This window comes from Pteropus alecto, unplaced genomic scaffold (genome assembly GCF_000325575.1).
Source record: "Pteropus alecto unplaced genomic scaffold, ASM32557v1 scaffold106, whole genome shotgun sequence".
Taxonomy (NCBI): domain Eukaryota; kingdom Metazoa; phylum Chordata; class Mammalia; order Chiroptera; family Pteropodidae; genus Pteropus; species Pteropus alecto.
Genome location: NW_006442103.1, coordinates 13,761,841 through 13,786,032, shown reverse-complemented (window position 1 = coordinate 13,786,032; position 24,192 = coordinate 13,761,841). Strand labels below are relative to the sequence as shown.

At 30.8% G+C, this 24,192-nt stretch overlaps 1 protein-coding gene across 2 annotated transcripts in view; it reads right to left on the bottom strand.

Annotated features, from left to right (window-relative positions):
• SYCP1 (synaptonemal complex protein 1) overlaps positions 1 to 24,192 on the bottom strand; it is a 69,614-nt gene that overhangs the window by 11,030 nt on the left and 34,392 nt on the right. The window contains exons 18-27 of one of the 2 annotated variants that reach the window (XM_006919668.2): positions 23,034 to 23,151; positions 22,171 to 22,241; positions 18,925 to 19,006; positions 13,960 to 14,022; positions 13,732 to 13,794; positions 10,956 to 11,072; positions 10,458 to 10,568; positions 9,227 to 9,319; positions 8,656 to 8,730; positions 2,610 to 2,669 (exon numbers count right to left, since the gene is read on the bottom strand). In XM_006919668.2, the coding sequence (XP_006919730.1) occupies positions 2,610 to 2,669; positions 8,656 to 8,730; positions 9,227 to 9,319; positions 10,458 to 10,568; positions 10,956 to 11,072; positions 13,732 to 13,794; positions 13,960 to 14,022; positions 18,925 to 19,006; positions 22,171 to 22,241; positions 23,034 to 23,151 (853 nt within the window). The remainder of the gene's footprint in view (positions 1 to 2,609; positions 2,670 to 8,655; positions 8,731 to 9,226; positions 9,320 to 10,457; positions 10,569 to 10,955; positions 11,073 to 13,731; positions 13,795 to 13,959; positions 14,023 to 18,924; positions 19,007 to 22,170; positions 22,242 to 23,033; positions 23,152 to 24,192) is intronic. The other variant, XM_006919669.2, reaches the window with a different exon arrangement.

Sequence of the window (24,192 nt, the reverse complement as noted above, 5' to 3'; positions counted from 1 at the left end):
CAACATAAATTATGATAAGACTACAGAAATTTTCAGGAAAAAAAAATGGTAAAATGGCAATTTGTTTCAATTCTGAAAATAAACAAATTGCAAACTTATTCTAATTACTTAGATATTATTTCAATTCAATTTCTTCAGTTATCTTTCTATATATATTTCCTTCAATGCCTGACTTGCTTTCCAGTAAAATCTAGTAATAGTTGATTTAGTGTAATCCTACATAAAACTCATGCCCATCGCCTTCCATTTTACCACTTCCTTTGGTCACCACCATATCTATGATTACAATCATAGCAATCACTCACAAGAAAGAATGGAGTACACACACCCACAAAAAGCTACTTTCAAAAGCTTGGTGGTTGAATTAAGTCAATTACTTCACTAGGAATCTATTGCTACCTTGCTGGGTGATTTTAAGTAAACTTCCAAGTATCTTTAGGCTTAAATTTATACATCTATATAATCAAGGAGCTAAATGAGATGATTTGTAGGTTTCTTGCCCAGTTCTAGTGCTCTCACTTCACAGTCCTTTTTCCAGCAGGTATGAATTTTAGTAGCATTTTTTCACAGTTGCATTTCTAGTATGCTTTTTCCTAAATATTTCTATATCATAGTTGATAACATAATTTGGATTGAAAAATTTATTCTGCTCCCTAGATTCATCAGGAGTCATCCTCAGAATCTCCAAAATTTAACTGCTTCCATGGACAAATTTTTCTCCCCCAAAAGGACTGGGAATGGCAACTACACCACCTTGTGGCCATTTCTGATAATTAACATTTCCCTGGTAGCCTGGGAGCCTAAAAGAAAATGTAACCCCGATTCTGAAATACAGAAATAACTCTCTTCATTATACATAATGGTAATGTATGCACTTTCCTGTAAGTTATATTTTTTTAAATGATACATTTCCAATGATACATATATACAAAACATTCATTTTTTTATACTTTTTAAACACTTATATGGTGTTTCCTATGTGCAAAGCATTATTTTAAATGCTTTACAATGATCTCATTCAATCCTAATAACTTTAGGAAGTAGGTACTATTATGATCCCTTTATAGATGAAGAAACTGAAGCATGAAGAAATTAAGTAACATGCCCAAACTCAAAAATGTTTGATAAACCTAGTGATTATTATATAAAGGCTTATGATATTTCACTATTTCTGGAATAAAGTAGAGCAAATAAAAGCCTATTTAAAATTTTCATTTCTTTTATCATTTTCTTATTTGCAATATACATAGCCAGATCCCCATATAAAATATGGGGCATTTACTAATTTACTTGAGAATAGATATAAATAATAGGCATATATTACTGAAATTACAGCTGAATCAAAACAACTCTATAATAATATGGAATATATACTTTCATGATATAAATATTCTATATTTAGAAATGAATATTAGAGTTTAACCAATTGATTTATCTTCATCAGAAACTTCCCTTAGACTATATTGAACCCTGCTGGCTATTTTTAATATGACAATTTCTCCAAATATAGTGTTTTCAAGTGTCTATCAGAATGCCTGGGATATATGAAGGGCTAGATATTCATTCACGGGTACAATATTACTTCCCTTCTCTTTCTTTGAATCTAAATGTAACAAAATCGTAGCACTGTCTATACCTAACAATTAAAACTGTTTTCAACTACTCTGTCAGTTTCAGTTTATAGGCAAAGCAACCTCTGTGAGGACTTAGGAGACTATACATCACTGTGTATAAAGAATATTTAATCATTTTAACTAAAATTTGCCATTATGATTTTTCTGTAATAATCTTATATTACCAAATATATTGGAAGCTGAGGGGTACCCTTCTTCCACATACCTGGTGCTTCCTTCCACATGCAGGGAAAACCGCTAAGGTAACATTCTTAACCTCTGTTTCTTTAGGGGAGGAGCAATGATTTAACGGGATTGGTGAATTTGGAAGAAGAAACTGGACACATGTAGTCCAGCTCCTTCCTTACTCCTGCTCTTGGGTACCAGAGGAAGCACACACTCTGCTGTTTTATACGTTTTATAAGAGCAAGCCATCAAGTAGACAGACTTGTCCCAGTCCAGATCTACCTGTGACGGAGTAAGTAAGATTGTCTAATTTGGAATTTAAGGATTAAGAAATCCTCTTGCCTTCAAATATAAGCTAAATTCTCCAATATTAGTTATCAATAATAAAGGTGTTATTTTAGTTTTCATTGTCTTTCTCGATTGGTTCAGATTTAAGTGAAAAAAGCAGTATGTCATTTATTTAGGCCTCTCAAAACCCAAAATTAGAAATAATCTAAATATAAGCTTTACAATTTTTAATGAAAATATTTTGTCTCTAATACTGGAAATTTCTCAAGAAACATAGAAGTACCTAATTTAAGACAATACTATAATAAAAAGATTGAAATCTCAAAATCTCCAAATGCTTTAAATTTTCAGCTAATGCTTTTTAAATTAATAAGTAGCAAGAGACAATTTAAAAAATGAAATTATGTAATATATTTTAGATGTTCTTTTCCTATTTATGAACAAAAAAAATGTTTTCTAAGTAGATATTAGAAAATGAATTGGAGATAAAGAAAAACTATGAGAATTATATAAAACTCTTACCTTGTCCTTTTTTTCTTTGAGAGTAGCTGTGTGTTCTTTTGCCTCTCTTTTGACTTTTTCCTATTAAAAATAAATGTCAAGTACATAAATGCAGTCATTACTATCATCACAAATGAATGTTCTTGTTATCAAAATCTTTCCTAAGAAGTGTTAACAGGAAAATACTGACCTCTAAATTTTATTAAAAATAATAAAAAGAAAATAGAAAAATGAATTAGTTCCTCTCTACAGAAATGTTATTCGATTTTAAATACATATATTTTTAATTCAGATCTGACTCTAGTATATATTTATGGATCTTGAATAGTCTTTTAAAACTCAGAATTTCAACTTTCTCATTTGTAAAATGAAGTGGAGAGATCAGATTATAAAGTAAGGGATACACACAAGTAACTGTGTAGAGCTGTAAAGAGATACAAACTATTATGGGCTGTTAGAGGCAGAATATCACTTTTTATTGAATAATGAACTTTCAACATGAGATTAACAGAGATGAGGGATAAAAAGAAATTACATAAAAGTACAAAAATAGAAAATAATACATCACTTTTTCTGGAGATTAGGGTGTGTGAATTCAGTAGTAAAAAAGAAAGAAAAATTAACCTTGGCCTACAGAAAAGGATATGTAGTATGCCTTTAATATGACAGTCATCTAGAAAACAGAATTGTTATAGCCCCAGAGAGCCTTAAAGTTCTCAGAGAAGAAAAAGTTCCAATGCACAGAAGTTTAGGAAAACTTGCCTTGCCTTCTCATGATGCCTGCACCAATATCTATCCTCCTTGCATACCTTGTGTACGCCATGCTACCTCTCCCACAGCGTTTGCTCCTAACTGAAAATTCACTTCACCATGAAAGAAGCTGGCAGTAAGATAATGTAACAGTAGTCACTGTTCTTATTATATATCCTATCAACCATCAATAGTTGATCTTTAGCACTGCAAAATAGCCAAGAAAACAATTAGATGGCATCAGTAATGATAATTACTTTAAGTGTAAATGGACTAAATTCTCCAAGTAAAAAACATAGAGCAGATGACTGAATGGATAAATATACATGATCCAATAATATGCTGCCTACAAGAGACCCACTTAAGCTTTAAAGACAGTTATAGCCTGAAAATGAAGGAAAGGGAAAAGATATGCCATACAAATGGAAAACAAAAGAGAGAAGAAATAACTATACATATATCAGACAAAAGCTGTAACGAGACAAAAAAGGTCATTATATAATGATAAAGGGGTCAATACATCCAGAGACTGTAACAATTGTAAATATAGATGCACTTAAGAGTGGAGCACCTAAATATATTAAGCAAATACTAACATAGCTGAGGAGAGAAATAGATGATACCATAATAGTAGGGAACTTCAGAGCCTCATCTTCAACAATGGATAAATCATCCAGACAGAAATCAATAAGGAAACATTAGATATCAACTATACTTTAGACTAAAAAGACCTAATAGACATATATGCAACTTTCCATCCAATAAAACAGAATATCCATTCTCAAAAGCATATGAAACATCTTTAGAATATATCATGTTAGTCCACAAAACAAGTCCTAACAAGTTTAAGAAAACTGAAATCATGCAGAATATGTTTTTCAACCCAATGATATGAAACTAGAAATCAATAATAGGAGGAAAACTAGAAAATTCATAAATATATGAAAATCAAACACAATGATCAATTAATCAAAAAAGATATCAAAAGGGGAGTCAAAAATTATCTTAAAACAAATTAAAATGGAAACACAGCATACTAAAATTTATGGGATGTAAGCAGTTTTAAAAAGAAAGTTTATAGCAATAAACACCTACATTAAGAAAAAAGAAAGATCTCAAGTAAGCAACCTAACTTTACACCTCAAGAAAGCAGAAAAAAAAAAACTAAGCCCAAAAATAGCAGAAGAAAGTAAAAAAGATCAGAACAGAAATAAATGAAATAGAGATCAGAAAAACAATAGAAAAGATCAACAAAACTAAGAGCCGATTATTTAAAAATAGAGATAAAATCGGAAACAAAAAAGAAGACATTGAAACAAATAGTACAGAAATACTAAGGATCAGTAAGAGGATAAAACCATTATATGCCAACAAATTAAACAACCTACAAGAAAAGGATAAATCCCTAGAAACATACACCTACTGAGACTGAATTATGACAAAATAGAAAATGTGAACAGACTAATAACAAGTAAGGAGAATCAGTAATCAAAATCTCCAAACAATAAAAGTCTATAACCTGATGGCTTCACTGGCGAATTCCACCAAACATTTAAAGAATTAATACCAATCCTTCTTAAATTCTGCCAAAAAATCTGAAAAGGAAGGAAAACTTCCAAACTCATTTTATGAGGCCAGTCTTACCCTGTTACCAAACCCAGACAGGGGCACTACAAGAAAATTATAGGCCAATATCCTTGATAAAAAAAAAAAAAAGAGGCAAAAATCCTCACAACAATATTAGCAAACAGAATTCAACAGCACATTAAAAGGATCATACACCATGATCAAGTGAGATTTATCAAGTGGGATAAAAGGATGGTTCAATATATACAAATCAATTAATGAGATATACCACACTAACAGAATGAAGGATAAAAAACATGATTTCAACAGATGCATAAAGAGCATGTAAAAAATTGAACATTCTTTCATAATACTCTTAACAAATGGGGTACAGAAGGATGTACTTGAACATAATAAAAGCCATATATGAAAAACCTACAGCTAACATCATACTCAATGGTGAAAAGCTGAAAGCTTTTCCTCTAAGATCAGTAACAAGACAAGAATGCCCCTCTCACCACGCCTTTTCATTATAACACTGGCAGAGAAATCAGGCAAGAAAAAGAAATAAAAGGCATCAGATTGGAAAGAAGGAGGTAAAATTGTCTCTATTTGCAAATGACATGATTTTATATATAGAAAAACCTAAAGACACTACCAAAAATCTATTAGTACTGATAAACAAACTTAGTGAAGTTGCAGGATACAAAAATCAGTAGCATTTCTATACACTAACAATATTATCTGAAAAAGAAATAAATAAAATGATCTCATTTACAACAGCATCAACAACCATAAAATACATAGGAATAAATGTAACCAAGGAAGTGAAAGATATCTACACTGAAAACTATAAGACATAAAATAAATCAAAGACACAAATAAATGGAAAGGTATCTTGTGTTCATGGATTGGAGAATTAATATTGTTAAAATGTCTGTATTACTCCAAACCATCTATAGATTTAATGCAATCTCTATCAAGAATCCAATGGTACTTTTTACAGAAGTAGAAAAAAATACTAAAATTTATATGAAACCACAAAAGACCCAAGTAGCCAAAGCAATTCTGAGAAAGAAGAACAAAGCAGGAGGCATCACACTTCCTGATTCTAAGCTATATTATAAAGCTACAGAAATCAAAACAGTATGGAAATGGCATAAAAAGACATATAAACCAATGGAACAAAACTGAGAGTCCAGAAATAAACCCATGCATATATGGCGAACTAATATTTGACAAATGAGCCAGGATACTCAATGGAGAAAAGACAGTCTCCTTGATAAATGATGCTTAAAAAAACAAATATTCACATGTAGAAAGATGAAACAAGACCCCTATGTTATACCATTCACAAAAATTAACACAAAATGTAAGACTGGAAACCATAAAACTCCTAAAGGAGTTTTATCAATATGAGATAAAGTTTGCATCAATATGAGATAAAGTAGGGAAAACAGCTCCTTGATATGGGTCTTGGCAATCATTTTTTGGATATGACACCTAAAACACAAGCAACAAAATAAAAAATAAACAAAAAGGACTACATCAAACTAAAAAGTTTCTGCACAGCAAAGGAATCAACAAAACGAAAAGACATCCTATGGAATGGGAAAAAACTTGCAAATCATATATCTGATAAGAAGTTGTATCAAAAACATATAAAGAACTTACACAACTCAATAGCCAAAAAACAAACAATCCAATTAAAAAATGGGCAAAAGACCTGAATAGGCACTTTTCCAAAGAAGTTACATAAGTAGCCAACAGGTACATGAAAAGGTGTTCAATATCACTAACCATCAGTGAAATGGAAATAAAAACCACAATATCACCTCACACCTGTTAGAATGGCTATCATCAAAAAAAAGAGATGACAAAAGCTGGCAAGGATAAAAAGGAACCCTGTGCACTGCTGGTGGAATTGTAAATTGGTACAGCTACTATGGAAAACAGTATGGAGGTTCTTCAAAATATTAAAAATAGAACCACCATACAATCCAGCAATTCCACTTCTTGGAATATATCCGAGGAAACAAAAACGCTATATCAAAGAGATATCTGCACATCCATGTTCATAACAGCATTATTTACAATAGTTAAGACATGGAAAGAACCTAAATGTTGTTGTATATAGATATAGATATAGATATAGATATAGATATAGATATAGATATAGATATAGATATATAGAATAGATATAGATATATAGAGAGAGACACACACAATGGAATATCATTCAGCCATATTAAAAAAAGGTAATCCTGCCATTTGTGACTACATGAATGGATCCTGAGAGCATTAGTAAGTCAGAGAAAGACAAATAATGTATGATCTCACTTACATGTGGAATCAAAAAAGAAGCTATAGAAAAAGGAATCAGGTTTGTGATTAGCAGATGTGGGGTGGAGGGTGCAGAGAACTGGATGCATAGGGAGGTAGTCAAAAGGTACAAACTTCCAATTACAAGATAAATAAGTTCTAGGGGTGTGATGTATAACATGATGACTGCAGTTAACACTGCTGCATGATATATTTGAAATTTGTTAAGAGAGTAAATCCTAAGAGTTCTCATAACAAGGAAATAAAACATTTTTTTCTTTTACTTTTTTTTGTATCAATATGAGGTGAAGGATGTTAACTTACTGTGGTAATCATTTCATAATATATGCAAATCAAATCATTATGCTGTATACTTTAAATGTACACAGTGTGTTGCATGTCAATTATATCTCAATAAAACTGGAAAAAAGAACATTAAGAGTAATCAAAGAAAGGTAGGAATCCCTCTTCTACTTAAACAGTACAATAACAGTAAGCATGTATGTTACTACTACGGGTGAAGAGAAAGCCATTTAGTCATTCCTTTGAAAAATATTTATTGAAAACAGAAAATTTTCAAAGCACTGTGGTCAGATAAAAATCAAAGACAAATAAGACATAATCCTAGTCCTTAAAGAGCTTGAAATATAATGAGGCACAGAGTGATATAACTATTTTAATATAAGAACAAAGTGCAATGAGAATATTTATAGACAGTAAGCTCATTTTTGCAATATGAAAAATGTGTGAGATTTTCCATAGGTGGAGAAAAGAATTAAATGCAGGGAACAAAGTAAACAGATACAAAGAGGCTTGAAATTGAAAGTGCATGTTACCTAGGCTGTTGTACAGTGATTAAGAGAACAGAATCTTACAAAATAGAACTAGCTTTGAATTCTTAGCATTTCGTCTTTTTTATTATGTGATCTTGAATAATAACCTAACCTCTATAAAAATGATGATAATAAGTATTGTTTATAGCATTGTTGTAAGGATTAAAGTAGGGTACTCAGCAGAGTGCTCAACATTTGGAAAGAAAAAAAGTATTTGCCATGTTAAAGTGTGAGTCAATTCACTTTGTAAATTACAAAACACTACACAAATATAAGGCATCGTTTTTTTTCTGAAACACAAATAGCTAAAACACATACCTAAATATGTAAGCGTTCTATTATAAGATATTTCTCATATACTTACATCTAAAAGCACACCTACTCCTAAAGTATACCTATATTTATATGTTTAATATTTAAATAAGGCAACATGCTAAATACTTCTCCAATAGAAAAACTAATGGGGGGGACCTATATTTTTTAATCCTATTACCCAAATGTATCTTATTACTTTCTAATATGACATGTTTATGCAAACTTTACAAAGTTGCTCCTAAACCTTACAATTAGTTACTTTACAATGCCATAAAACCTACTTTTTCTTCTCTTTCTATTTCAAGTTGTTTCTTAAGAGACGAAAGTTCATTTTTGAGATTAGACAGTTCAATCTCCTAAAGAAAAAGAAACATGAAATTTATTAGTACATATAAATGCAAGCTAGTACTTCAAATAAATTTAGTTTTATAGAGAAATAAGTTCACCCATAAAATATATATACTTTAAAAGCCTTCTGATATGAAGGCTGCTAGTTGAACATAACTAAAGATTAACAAATTTTTATAGTTTGCTCTAAAGAAATATTTAACCTATGTAGTTCTCCTCACCATCCTCTCCCAATCTATCCCACCCCTCCTCTCCCACCCTCAGAGCTCTAAACTTATTTGTAAGTGGGGTTTATAGATTTTCATTTGAAAAAAAGAGTTCATTCCACCATTTCAGAAAACAAATTGGAAACCCACTTAACTATAAGACTTATAAGAGCCGTTTCAGATCTAAGATTCTTTGATTCTACAGCTCAAAAATTATGGTTTTATTTAACATTATTTTTTACCACCAGCCACGATGACATGAAAATTGGCTTATACAGTTATTTGTTCTGTATCTCACCAAAGATTCTTTCATAGACAAGTGTTCTTGTTCTTTGCTCTTATAAAATCCTAATTCTGAGTCTCTTTCTTCAACAATTTTATCATACTGGTGCTGTATTAAACAGAAAAAAAAATTTAAAGTACATTAGAGCCCAAACGAATTATGTTTTAATATGACTGGTATCCTTGTACATTCAATACAATACTTGAAGGAAATAATGTGTATGAGTTCAATAATATATGCATATATATCTGAGCATTTAAAAAATTTTTCAATTACATAAACAATGAAACAAGATAACTGTCTTGGAAATAAACTATCATAAGAGCAAGAAACAATTTTTTTAACTGGAAACGTGGAATTTCATAACTTTAAAAACAGGCTAGAAACACCAGAACCTCTTAGAAAGGCAGCTGATTCCAGATCTGGGGCAGGAAACACAAGATAAGTGTTGAATATTTTGTCATAACAGAAAGCAAGAAACTGATCAGGGACTATTAATGTCAAATCAAAAGGACTTACCAGCCAGTTTGAAGAGGCTCCCACTGGCCAAAGATGAGACAATTTGAGTTTTAACAAGGATATAAACTGCACTGGATTGAGACATATCAAATATGTTTAAACCTATGAGTTCATAAAATTACTTTAAAAGTTTTTTAAATCCTCATTGGTTATCTCATAATAACGTTATAACCCAGCAACGATTTTTAAAGATGAGTAGGTAGATATAGCTCACCTCTTTCCTCTCCAAATCTTGAAGGGAATAAGTCTTAATTCACTAACAGAATCAGAATGATTAATTTAAAACTACAATAAAAATAGAGCACACTCACAAGCATAATAAACATTTCTTCTTTTTATTCCACTGATAAAAATTTATTTAGCCTCACGCATGTTAGACACATAGAAGATACAGATATTAACAAGATAGGCACCCTGGGTATGTATTCAAATAAATATAAAGTGGAAGGTGCCTAAACAGACTACTAGGAAAATTCAGACAGAGTGATCACTTCCTTCCATCAGAGGTGATAAGGAGAGATTTCCTAAAAAAAGCAATATGCCTGCTCCGCTTTATGTGGTTAAGATTCAAACTTGGAGAAATGGGAGATGAAGGGTATTCCAGCAATAGTCAGTCATTGTTGCATAGACAATTTTCTTTGACAAATCAGAATGCTATCTTAATTGCACCATTTTTATGCCTAAGTATGTCTCCAATAATTTTCATTATACAAAAAGAAAAAATTACCTTGTGTTTTTCCATAAGTGCTACCATTTCAGCTATTTTATGTTGACATCGTATATCAATTTCTCTCTGTAATTTTACTGCTTCATCAGCTATTACTTTTGCTTTGTCAACCTATCAAATCAAAGTTTTTCTTAAAATTAATGCAAAAAAAAATTTAACTTAAATATAGAGACCATATGCTCTATTTATATAAAATGCAGAATTCAACCACCAGAAAATTAGGAAAGCCAAGTACGTAAAAAATGCATTACTGTTTTGGTTTATTTCAGGGTGCTCTATCAAGTGAGATGACAGTATAACACTGTAATGATCATTTAATCTTTTCAAAATAATTATATGCTATTCAATACTCAAATACTTAGAACAAGGATACTTTTAGCTTTTATAAGAAATCGTCCCTAATATAAACTTATTCAAGCTTTTTAAAAATCATAATTTAAAAATTAAAAATTATCACTTTTCTCTTAAAATGTTAATAAACAAATATAGTTTTCCTACCTCTCTCAAAAGATTTTCTTCTGATATCTTTTTGTCCTCAATTTCTTTTTGACAGTTGTCAGTCATTTCTTTAACTTTTTGTTTGGCACCTTCTAGTTCTAACTCTAATTTACTGACCTTTGAGTAAAGAAAATAACATTAACATTAGCAAATGCTGTGGATTTCTTGAAAATATTCTGTATTCATTTGTTGTTTTAGGAATCTCTGAAGATTACTTATTAATGATTGAATCATTTTCTTTACATTTTTCATATGGTGAGAAGTGTACTTTATTTTTCATAAAATCTATCTTCTCTCCTAAAATACATATACAAGCAGCCATATTTTTATTTTTAATGAATTTCTCAACAAGATTTAAATTGTTTAGTCTCAGTTCAGTATGTTTTATTACAATAAGTAACTTCCATTTGGACAGAACACCCATGTGATTCAAGAAAATGCATATTCTTTTTAAAAAAAAATAGCTTTATTGAGGTATAACTAATATACAAAAAACCATACATATTTGATGTATACAGCTTGATGAGTTTGGATCTATGCATACATCCATGAAACCATCACCACAACCAAGGTAATAGACACATCCATTACTTCCAAGTTTCCTTCTGTCTCTTTGATTTTTATCTTGTGTCAAAAGAACATTTAACAAGAGATCTACACTCTTCATAAATGTTTAAGTGCACAACACATTACTGTTGACCACAGTTACCATGCTGTGCTACAGATCTCTAGAACTAATTCATCTTGTATAACTGACACCTATACAAACTGAGAAACAACTCCCCATTCCCACCCTACCCCCTGGCCCCTGGCAATCACCATTCTAATCTTTACTTCTCTGAGTTTGACTATTTCAGGTACCTCATATGAGTGGAATCATGTAGTATTTGTCCTTTTGTGATTGGCTTTTGCTATTGTTCTTTATATATATTCTTTTGCAAATGTTCTTTATATATATTCTAGATACTAGATTATTACCAAATATACAATTTGCAAATATTTTCTCCTGTTCTGTGGGTTGTCTTTTGACTCTTTTCTCCTGGTAGTATCCTTTGATCAAGAGTGTGAAAAGATGTCAAAGCAATCTTTTACAAAATTCTAACTGCCTTTTTATCAGAAATGGACAAGCTGTTATAAAAAGACAAATACTATATTTTTCTACTTATATGAGGTATCTAAAGTAATTAAATTCATAGGTCAGAGAATGGAGATTACCAAGAACTGTGAGGAGGGAACTGGGAGTTGTTTAATGGGTACAGAGCTTCATTCAGTTTTACTAGATGAAGAGAGTCCTGGGGATAGGTTACACAACAACGAATATATCACTAGAAAAGGCTAAGATGTTATGTGTATTTTACCACACACAAAAAAATTAAAAAGCGGACAAAAGACTTGAACAGATATTTCACAGAGGAAAGAAATGTACAAATGACTAATTAGCTCATGAAAAAATGTTCAACACTTATAAGAAATGAAAAATAAAACCACAATGAGATATCACTATACCCATAACCAAGACCCGTTATATAGTTTGCATGGCTCAATGCAAAATGAGCCATGCAAACTATATAACGGGTCTTGGTTATGGGTATAGTTCAAAAATTATTAAAAATTTCAAGATGAAAACAACAGAGCAGGAAACTAAGTACTGGATGTTTTATGACTACACAGGTCTAATGCCAATGAAGCTGGGCTCTGCCCACAAGAATGGCTAAAATTAAAGACTGTTAACACCAAACATGAGTGAGGATATGGACTAACCAGACCTCTCATACATTACTGTTAGGAGTGGAAAATCACTTTGGAGAATAATTTGGTTGTTTTTTATAAAACTAAACATGCATATACTCTATCACCCAGGAATTATTTTCCTAGATATTTGCTTAATGAAAACACGCCCACTAAAAAGTCTTGTACAAGAATGTCCATAGCAGCTTTACGCATAAGATAAAAAGACTAGACACAATTCAAATGTCCATTAACGAGAGACTAAGTAAACAAATTCATTATATTCATACAGTAGAATATGACCCAGCAGTAAAAAAGGCCTTTTGATAATAACTTTTGATATGTACAGGAAATAGATGACTCTCAGAACATGCTGAGCAAAATAACCCAGATAAAAAGAGAATATCTTTGGCATGTTCTAAATGGAGTTTTAGAACAGACAAACCAATGTATAGAGATGGAAAGTAGAAGGCTGGTGGTCTCCAGAGAGCAGGGTTTGGACTGCAAAAAGACATGAGGAAACTTTCTGGGATGATGAAAATGATCCTATACCTTGACTGTTGTTACATGTTGTTACTGCTCATCAAACTGTATAATTAAAATCATGCATTTCATTACATATAAACTGTATCTCAAGGAATTGGGAATAAAAGGAAAAACAAAATAGGCCTTGACCATCATGAGCTTACATTCCAGGATTTTAATTTGTTTTCTACAAAGGCAATGGATCTCAAACCCCTCGTATAGCAGGGCAGCCGTATATGGAGCTCTTTAATAATGCAGATTCCAAAGCTCCATCTAAAACTACTCAATCTCAATTGTCAATGTGTGGGTAAGGAGTATGAATACATACACATACATACACATGCACATATATTTTTAAGCTGCTATGTCACAGATGAGCACTCTATTACAATTAAAAGGGTTGATTCCCACAATCTCAAAAGATGATGTTTGAAAATAACTGCTACAACATAACGGGTATAAAATTCCTAATATCTCATCTATTTATTAATATTTTAAAAACAAAAATAAAGGTTCCAAATACCTTTATCTCATAAACATTCAGTTGCTTGCTTTCTGCTGTACTCTTTTTTTTTAAGGCCTTATTCTGTTAAAAGAAAAATAAAGAATTATGTTGAGTACCAAAGTGATTCAAACTTGCACTGCTACCTGACTTAGACTGAAACTACTGAAGAAAAGAAAAGCATTATTCTCTAAAACCTGCAGTAAAAAAAATTTTTTTAATAGTTTGATATTAAGAATCAATACATACCTCCTGTTGGAGTTCTTCAATATGCTTGCTTTTATTTTCAACTTGTTTCCTTAAATTGTTACACTAAAAAATTATGAGAAATTATAATTATTTTATTCAATAAGCCAAATAAATAATTTCAAACTAATAAAAATATTACTTAAAGTAACACAGAGATCACTTCAAAAATCATGTTGTTAAATAATTCCAGTTATGTCTAAAATTATGTGAACAAGTACAAATTTTAATAAAGATTATCTCAATACAAATTTAAAATTCTTAACAATTCTTAATCTACTTAAAGGATATTTGAATTCAACTACTTTAAAAATAATATGCTTATTGATCAATCCTAAACAGAAGGCTGAAATATATTAATTGGATTTTAAGAAGCCACAGTCAGAGGTAAGATTAACTACAATTTGTCTTCTTTCTTACTCATTATTCTCCATCTTTCATATCTGAGATTTCTTTAACTTATTATATATGGGGAAGGGGAATAATATGATACTATGTCTCTTCCTAACTATATTCCAAATCCTGTTCAAGAAATACCAGCTAAACCACTTTTTTATATCTCACTTTGATGGACAACTTTACCTAGGTACACATGCAGAATTGGAATGAGGCATTAGCCCCCAAAATATTTGAAGTACCCTAAAAACAGTCCTAAAATATCACAGATATGTAAATTGTTCTAATTTCCAGTAAAGTAGAAACTCCGATGAAAAAAAATATTTAGTTTCACTCATTAAAACAAAGTATTCTGTTAAATATTTTTCTTGCAACACTCATGTGCAGTCATAGCTACTATTCTGAAACTGAATATATGGCACTGCTGTTTATAAGTGATTTATTTTATCTAAATTTTAATGTATCCCTCCCCTGCCACAAATGATGTATTTTAGAAAACTCAAAAAGAAAACAAAGCTACAGAAAAGTGGAAAAAAAATTACTGATTTTCATGCCAATTTGACAGATATAAACATATTAGCATGTGAAACTATTTTTTGTATACAATTTTTATTTATTAAAAAATCAAGGATTTCTATTCTTGGCAGAAAAGCCACTTTATTCTGAACAACTTTCCTGATAAACATAATTTAAAGATAAATGGCTAGAAAGTACAGAATCTGCTCACTTGAAATGATAACTTTAAAGTAATAATAGGTTTGGGGCTAGCACCAAAGCCAGCATTTGGCCTATGGTTATCTGCTGAATACCCCTTAAAGGTAGATAGGAGATAAAATTTAGAGCTCATTAAAGGTAGAGAATCTGACAAGACAACCCTGCATAAAGCCACAAACTCAAAGGACTACCTACTCAGTGAAAGTGTAAACAAGAGATAAATCTGTCACACAGAAGAGTACAGAAGGAAACTTGTCTTGACTGTGGAACTGAGCAAAGTTTGAAGCATCACCAAATTATAACTTTGTCCAAGAGAGGGCACACTTAATATCTCTCTATACTTTAGACAATTAAACTTACACCCTTAAGAGTTAATGTTGATGACCATATTTTTCTCCTACTAAACTTTTCCTAAAAAACCATCTTTATAACTGGCATTACTATACATTCCCCCCAAAAAACGTATACTCTGCTGAAATGACAATGACATCAGAACTATCAATTTTAAATGTTATTTTGATTGCCCCATCTCACTCTCCCTGCTTTCTGAATAAGCTAATGAAAATTAAAGTAACATAAGTTTTCAAGTTTTTTTTTTTTTTTTTTTTTTTTTAGAAAGGACACACTTTGCCAATAGACGTTCATGATCTCTCAGCTGGAGCAGTTTACAGCAGCTAGTGGTATCCCAACCATTAATCCTTATAACGGCCTATGTCTGATGCCCAAGCATCTCCTCATCTGCCAATCCTTTGAAATTTAAATAATCTCAGAATTTAGGATTAATTAAGATAAATATATTTGGTGGAATGCTCGAAAATTCTTGAAAAGGCTTTAAACTACCACAGTTCATTTCTAAGTAAAATAATTCTTGTGCACAGAAATGAATGGTTTTATTTATCAGAATTCTATGTAAAAAAAAAAAATAATGGTGTTATTAGTGGTCAGAACTTCAGAAAGTGAACTATACTTTCCAGAGGACTATTCACTACACAGAAAGTCAAGTGTAGGACCAGTGTGTGGTGAGGTATATAGAAAAAAGTGAATTGGGCTGGGTGATCAGGCAGTAAAAACACTTCACATAAAGAGAGCAGAAATTTTTCTGCAGCTCTTTTGAGAGATGGGAGAGATATCTAAAAATGATTTTTAAAAACATCTTACCACTCTAAAGATAGCCACAACAAATGCAGCTGCTGTAAGTATGAAATTTGAGAAAGGGAAGAGATAACTAAAGAATAGTTTACTGAAACTTTGCTCTCTGAAGTGTTGTGCAAAACTCCTGAACCCAGAGCCTCTTCAAAGAAACCTACAATTAAACCTCTCCATTATTCTTCAAAGCCTTCAAAGGAGAATTAAGACTTCTTTGTGTAAAAACTGTTAAAAGTGTAACGGCTTGCCCTAAAGAACCTAGTCATACATATATTGCCACAAAGTCTCTATCTACAACATTTTTATAACTTGACAATACCTTGTTTTCTAATATCTTCATTTGTTTATCTTTTTTCAAAACTTCACATTCAATGCTTCGAGTCTAAAAAATATTATTTTATACCAGGTTAAAAATTTTAACAGAATTACAATTTTCTTCTCCAAGTATCTTTAAGAAAGAGTTATAAAGCTCAGTCTTACATTTCTACAAAAATAATTATCAGTTCTCCCAGTTTATTCCAGTATCTTTTCTTTAAAAAACTATCTTTGTTAATGTTTATATATTAATGTTCTCATTCTTATCTTAGCCCAGTATCACTTTGCAATATTATATCAGCTTTCCAAATTTATCTTGAATTTTTTAAAACTGCCTTCTTTATAAATATTTATCTTTTAAATATATCTTCCACGAACATTTGTTAATCAGAACCTTGTAACGACACAATGATATAAAAAGGATAGGTATTATCTCCATTTTAGAGATGAGGAAACCGAGGCTTAGACAAAGTGTTCATGAAATAATAAATGTCTGAACTAAGGTAATAGACTGGGGGGAAAAAAGAGCGTAATGAATTTCAATGTCAGACAAATATCTGCAACTTGGATTCTTTCTAGGAAACTGTTTCAACAGGTAAACTGAAATCCAACTATGGAAAGCTTAAATATATTGGCAACTTGTCCTGCATTTCATTTTTTTCCCTTTATTTCACCACTAATACTTTCTACCTTGGTAAAATAAATTTACATTCTTAGTGAAGGATTTTTATTTTACATTAAATATCAGATTCATGTTTTTCCCCATCACAAACAACAAGATTAGTGTTTAGAAATGGCCTCCGATATAAATTTTAAAGTAGTGAATTATATACTAAGTCTTGAGAAAATTAAATTCCTTTTTTCTGTATGAATTTAATTAATAAATATGAAACTGGGGAAAAAAAAGCTTTTCGAGAGAAAAAAAATATGTAATAGTCTAACGAGTGTTAGGCCATACTTACTCTTTAGTCATGTAGCTTTTCAAAGTTTTTTAAAACCCTTTAGAGGTCTGATTTCATTTGTAAAGTGAGGACGAAAATGACTTCCAGTTAAACAACATATACAAAGAACCTAATATGTTCCTGGTCCATTAGGCTCATCTCATCCTTGGACTATTTCAATAGTCTTACAACTTTCCAAAGTATAAATATGATACTCCTCAGGCCAAAACTCTTCAATAACCTCAAACTCCTACAGTTTATGAGGCCTAAATGATCTACCCGCATCTCTCCCCACTCTCAACTGTCCCTACTCTCTCCACCTATCACCACTATCTTAAACTCTACCTTTCAACCAAGAAGAACTTTTTATAGTTGTTTAAATATGACAGGCTCTCTCAAACTTCCAAGTCACCTCAAACTTTGACTATAATGTCTGTGTGTTTTTTTGAGTTGTGTCTGTGTGTTTAACTTAGAATACTCCTCTTCTCTGATATACTTGTGTCTATCCCTCTGCCTTCCACTAACTCTTATTAATCTAAAGTTTCAAAATAATTGTCACATCTTCCAGGGAGCTTGTCCTAATTCAAGTTTGGATTAGATGCCCTTCTATGGTTTCCAATAGCATTTCTATAGAGGACCTATGTTTTGTCCTGGCCACCATCCTTTCCTGCAAAGATTCCTTTAGTGTAAATTCCACGGTAATCCTGCTCAGTCCACATATGGAGGCTGATCTGTCTCTAGAAGTGGACAGGAAGCTCAGGCTTGGCCAAATTACTCTATCCCCTAACCACAATGTCTGGTTCAGGAACAGGTAAGTAAACTAAACTAGACTAGAGTCCGCTCGAAGACTTGTTTTCAGAGGTTTCAAGACTATTTTTGTATAGCCTTTGAACTGATTCCACTGGCTTTCACCTCTCCTCATTTCATTCTTAAAAATTAAAAATATCACTTCACTAATAAAAAACCTTAATTGGGTCACCACTGTCTACCAGAACAAATGAAATCCAAACTCAGCAACCAGAACAGCACCTGGTACATAGTAAGTAGTCAATAATATTTATTGAATGAATGTAAAAACACAATCTAGCTTGATCTTTCTATTTTGGTACAATTATCTCCTACCGTGAATGTTATATACTATAATCATGTCATATACTTTATATTATTCCACTTTCATGACATTATGCCCTAAAAATCTTCTATTTCAACTTGTTAAAAACAAATCCATCAAAGCACATCACAAACTTATTACTCGATTTATCGGTATATTCTGTATACTAGAGCATGAGCCTCTTTATTGAGCCTAAAATGTAAATCAACATTAAATATTGAACATTTATAAAAGAAATTTAAAACTATGCCACTATATCTTCTAGATATATACCATATAAGCAAAATAACCAAACTTTGCCTATATTTTAAAAGTTAACCACCCACAACAGTCCATATAACATACATTTTCTTCACTCTTGTCCAATTTACATTTAACTTCATCTCCTTTCCGCTTTAGTTCTTCTCTCACAGATTCCAGTTCATTCCTTCAAGGAAATGGAAGAGTGACATTGTGATAAATGTTATATTTTCATTTTGTTCCCTTTCTAGATTCTAAAATAGTTATTACTTTTTGTTGGTTTATGTTTTCATTTTGTTTGGTAATTTTTCATGCATAAATACCAATATACACACTTCACTCCTATGTTTAAATTAATTTATACATTTATTTTTAAATTAATTATCTGGATCCTTTTACTCATTTTTTCATTAAAAAAAAAAAGCTCCTGAAAAGAAATACTTGTTTCTTATTTAAGTCAAGGTTTCACTTTACTGTTTTCTTAGTCATAAATAAGTCATCATTCTAAGACATTTTATACTAATAAATTAGAGACATGAATACAAGTGATTTTAATGAAAAACTACATGACTGAGATATTTGCACGAATATATCCTTATATACGTAATAGAGCATCTCTGGACACATACAAGAGCAACAGTGATACCTCTGGGGAGGGAAACTGAATAGCAGGAAGACAAATGTCTAGTAAGATAGTTTTCTTTTCCTATGTGCTCCTTTTTCTCTTTGAATTTTGTACCATAAGCATGTATTATTACCCTTTCAAAAAAATTTAAGGGAGGTGAAGAGAAGACAAAGTGGGTGAAGGGGTCAAATATATCGTAACAGAAGGAAACTCGATTTCAAGTGGTATGCACACAACGTACACATGTCATGGTATAATGCTGTACACCTGAAATTTCTGTTATTAATCAATGTCACAATAATATTTTTTAATTTTTAATTAAAAATCTGTCTGTTGCACATAACAATGGAGCTTTGTCTCAGATATTGAAGCTATTTCTAATTGCAGTCTCTCTTGCTACTACTAAAATGTTTCTGGGTCTAAACTGTATGCATGGAATGGTATTCAATTGTTCAGAATAACTGGCATTGTGAAAACTAAATCCAGGATATTTACTCTTTAACTATTAACTATTAATTGGCATAGTACTACTTTTACTAAATATATTTAAATTTAGAGTTCTATATGTCCAGAGTAAGTAGGTGTACAAAAAAAATATTATCCAAATAATTCAAATTCTCTTTCTAAAAAAAGCAGCCTTTCCCTAAAATATGTCTTCACTTTTTATGCTCAAAATGTACAGTGGCTTAATCAGAGATTCAATCTATAAGTAACAGCTACTTCTAAAGAAAATTGAGTAAAAAAGACAAAAGTCATCATTAGAAGTATAATAAAAGATGACTTTTCAAATCTGGAAAATATTAAGTTAAGTGCCAGGCACTGTGCTCAGCACTTTATTCACATTAACTTATAATCCTCAAACAAATCTATGAGGGAGGTATATTAGGTCTGCAGGAGATCTTGAATAATTTAAAATAGCAGTTAGTTTTAATGATCACATACTTTAACCAAATATAAGAAATCAAAACTTAATACTTCAGAATGTAAGTACAAACTAGAGCCCCTACATCTTTGTGAGTCATCTAAATTACTAATGGATTTTTAAAAACTTAAAATACAAAAAAAAATTATTTATAAAATAATAAACATGAAAACAATGCATATCAAAAAATAGGTCATAGATCAATAGTTATGTTAAGAAGTAAACTGATGACTGGATAAAGAAGATGTGATACATATATACAATGGAATATTACTCAGCCATAAGGAAAGATGAAATAATGCCATTTGCAACAATGTGGATGGATCTTGAGATTATCATGCTAAGCGAAATACATCAGACAGAAAAAGTTGAGAACCATACGATTTCACTCACATGTGGGATATAAAACTGAAAGCAACAAACGAACAAGACAAACAAAAACTCACAGACACAGACCACAGTTTAGTGGATACCAGAGGGAAAGTCGGGGAGGTAAATGAGGATAAAGGGGGTCAAATATATGGTGACAGGAGATTTGACTTTGAGTGGTGAACACACGATGCAATGTACATATGACGTATTATTGAATTGTACACTTGAAATCTATACAATTTTATTAACTGATGTCACCCCAATAAAAAAGTTTTTTAATTGATCTCTTAAATTATTTTTATTATTTGAAAAAGAAAAAGATAAACTAAGTATCGATATATCAATTATAAAAAGAACTAAAGAAAAGTTCAATATTTGAGTTCAGGCAAGAAAAATTTCTAAGTATAAAAGCAATGAGAAAAATTTTTAAAGGAAAGACAATTAAACTTAATATAAAATCAAAAAACTTCTATATGACAAAAAATTACCCAAAGTGTAAGGTAAACAACAGGTTGGGGGACATCTGTGCTATAAATAAAACAAGATAAAGGGTTAATATTTTTTTAAGCTTAACTAAATCAGTAAGAAAACAATCGAGATCACAAAATAGAGTGGGCAACAGGTATGAGCAATTTTAGAAAGAAGACATTCTAGCAAGCAAACACGAAAAATTCTAAAGCTTATTCCAAAAAAATTAAAATTATAAATCACAAAAAGTGTGTTATTTTTATCTATTATCAAATTACTTAATAATACACAAAACCAATTAAAAAATTTGGAACCAGTATTTTCCTGCAATATTGGTTTTACTGCATGGTTTACAATTGATATAACCTATTAGAAATCATTTCTATCAAAAGTCTTTGAAATAATCCTCTGACTCAATAAATTCTACTGCTTGAAATTTATCCTATCAAATTCAAAATAAGGAAAAGATCTGCATGTGCTAAGATATTTACTACAGTATTGCTTATGAGAGTGAAAAACTGGAAAATACAAATATCCAAAATATAAAGGATGAAAATAAATAATGTCATATCCTTTTGATTGACTGGTATGCAGTCATTAAAAATTGGTGACTGTGAAAACACTTAGAAACATGAATAATACTTAAAATAAAGTTAAACTTTTTATTTCTCGTCTAAATTTTCTGGCATATGATTGGTATACATTTTAATTAGATAAATATTAAGTATTAGAAAGTTTATCATGCTTTAAAATTAATCTCTGTATCTAATCTCATTATTTCAACACTAAGTATAAAACAGACATTATTATAACTTTATTTTTAAACAGAATTACAAAGCAGTAATATAAGTATGATTTTTTACTTTACATTATATTCAATATAAGTTTATTATAAATTAACTTTAACAAATTAATAAAAAATACTAAAATTTTTTGCCAAAAAAGGCTAACTCGTTAGTCTTGCCTTAATTGTGTTCCTGTTTCTTCCAGATTTTCTATTTGTTTCAACATTCTTTCTTCTTGCTTTTTGCTATTCTAAAGAAATAATTAATATTGTTTATGTTATTTTGTTTCAACAAATATAAAATTGAAATTAATATTTAAGACCTTTAGCAGTATAAAATTCTTTTAGTTATATATAAATTAAAAGAATAGGCCATTTAACTTGCATAGTTCTACTTTTTCAGCCTTAGTTTATTGCACTAACAATCTCTATACAGCAGCTAACCAAACAAGTCTTACTTGCTGTTTTCCAGTAATCCTTGAGACTTGTATACTTTGTTTATATTGTTGTGGAAAATTGCTTTTCCACTCATTGTTACCTACTGAACTCATAATTATTCATCTTTTAAGGCTAAAATCAATGCTATATTCTCTCTAAAGCCTTCTCTTCTACCTAGGCAGAAGTCATCCTGTAAACTCAGATAACAGTTCATCCTCAAAGCAACACATACACTATTTTGTTAAGTTATTTGAGCATTTATTTTTTTCTATTCAGTTATAAGCTCCTAAAGAGGAAGGATATTTTATTCATCATTGTATCCTCCACAGTGTCTTATATAATTTACTTAATAAATACTTGATGAATAAATACTTTATAAAAATGTTGATGCCTGAAATTAGATTAACATTACCAATGGGTAGTAGCCTCTGTATTCTTTTGCCCATTATGACCATCTAAGATCAATATGTATATTTTTCTTCTAAAACAAGCATCAGCTCTAACATCATCAGACTTTTAAAGCTGAAAGAATCTTTACAGGTCATCTATTCTAACCTCCTAATTTTACAGATAAGAAAACTCACTGGTACTTTTTTTCAACTCACATTAATATCTTCTTGCCGCTTCTTGAGCTCTAAGGCCATATCACTTGTTTCTTGTGCTAGTTCTTTATTCTCCAGTGAAAGCTTGTTGCAGCTTGCAGTTAGTTCAATGTTCTTAAGCCTGTTTTTAAAAAACATGTCATACCAAAATATTTACATTTGAAATTACGTGATGTGAAATTTAAGTCAAAATAATCTAAGGGACAAGGGAGAAAGGGCTGGGAGTATAAATGAAATAAGTTTGGCCATTAGTTAATAATTCCTGAAGCTGGGTGATAAGTACATTCTAGTTCATTACATTATTGATTCTACTTTGTACATGTTTGAAATTTTTCTATAATAAGTTTTTCAAGATGTCATATATTTCCTTGCATATTCCCCACACCTCATTCCCCATACTTTTCCACAAATTTTGAAGGATATGTTATTTTCCTCATATAATTTTTTAGTAGACTCTTAGATACTGTCTCAAACTTCTGGTGATTTGTTTAAAGTAGTACGTGAGGCATGACTATTATTAATTAAAATATTTTAATTAAAATAAAGAAAACTAAGTTTAACCTTTATTCAAACCTTTATGAAATGACAAAATACAAATTCATTTTTTATATCGTCTTGCTCTTACAATGTCTCAAATGCTCTACACTGGAAGAGATTACTGCAGTTATTGGTTGTAACCAGGATCAATTTTAAATGAAGGAAGGGGAATATGTAGCTCTACAGAATGATTTCAGGAGCACCGATTATCTCCTCCTACTTCACAATATTGGAAATTCATCAAAAAGTACATAAAAGTTTTCGTTAAAAAATGAAAGATTGAAAAAGCAAACACACCAAGGATAACATAAATTAATAAATGATCAGTCTATTCATTAAAAAGGATTTTGGTTAATAGATTAATTTTACCCAGAGCCCCTTAAAAAGTACTGTTGAAAAGGAACCACAAGCAAGGAATGGGAGCTGAAAGGAAAGAAATAAGATGCTGAGTAAACTGCTTATTTCTCATTTTTATCTAGAGTTGAGAAACCAAAAAGGAAAAATCAAGTTCACCACTAGATTGTTTATCTGAATTTACTTCTCTCTGAGTAATAACACAATAATTATTTCCTCCCACTTTCTCTAGTAATTAAACTTACTGAGTAGGTGAATCATTAGATTAATT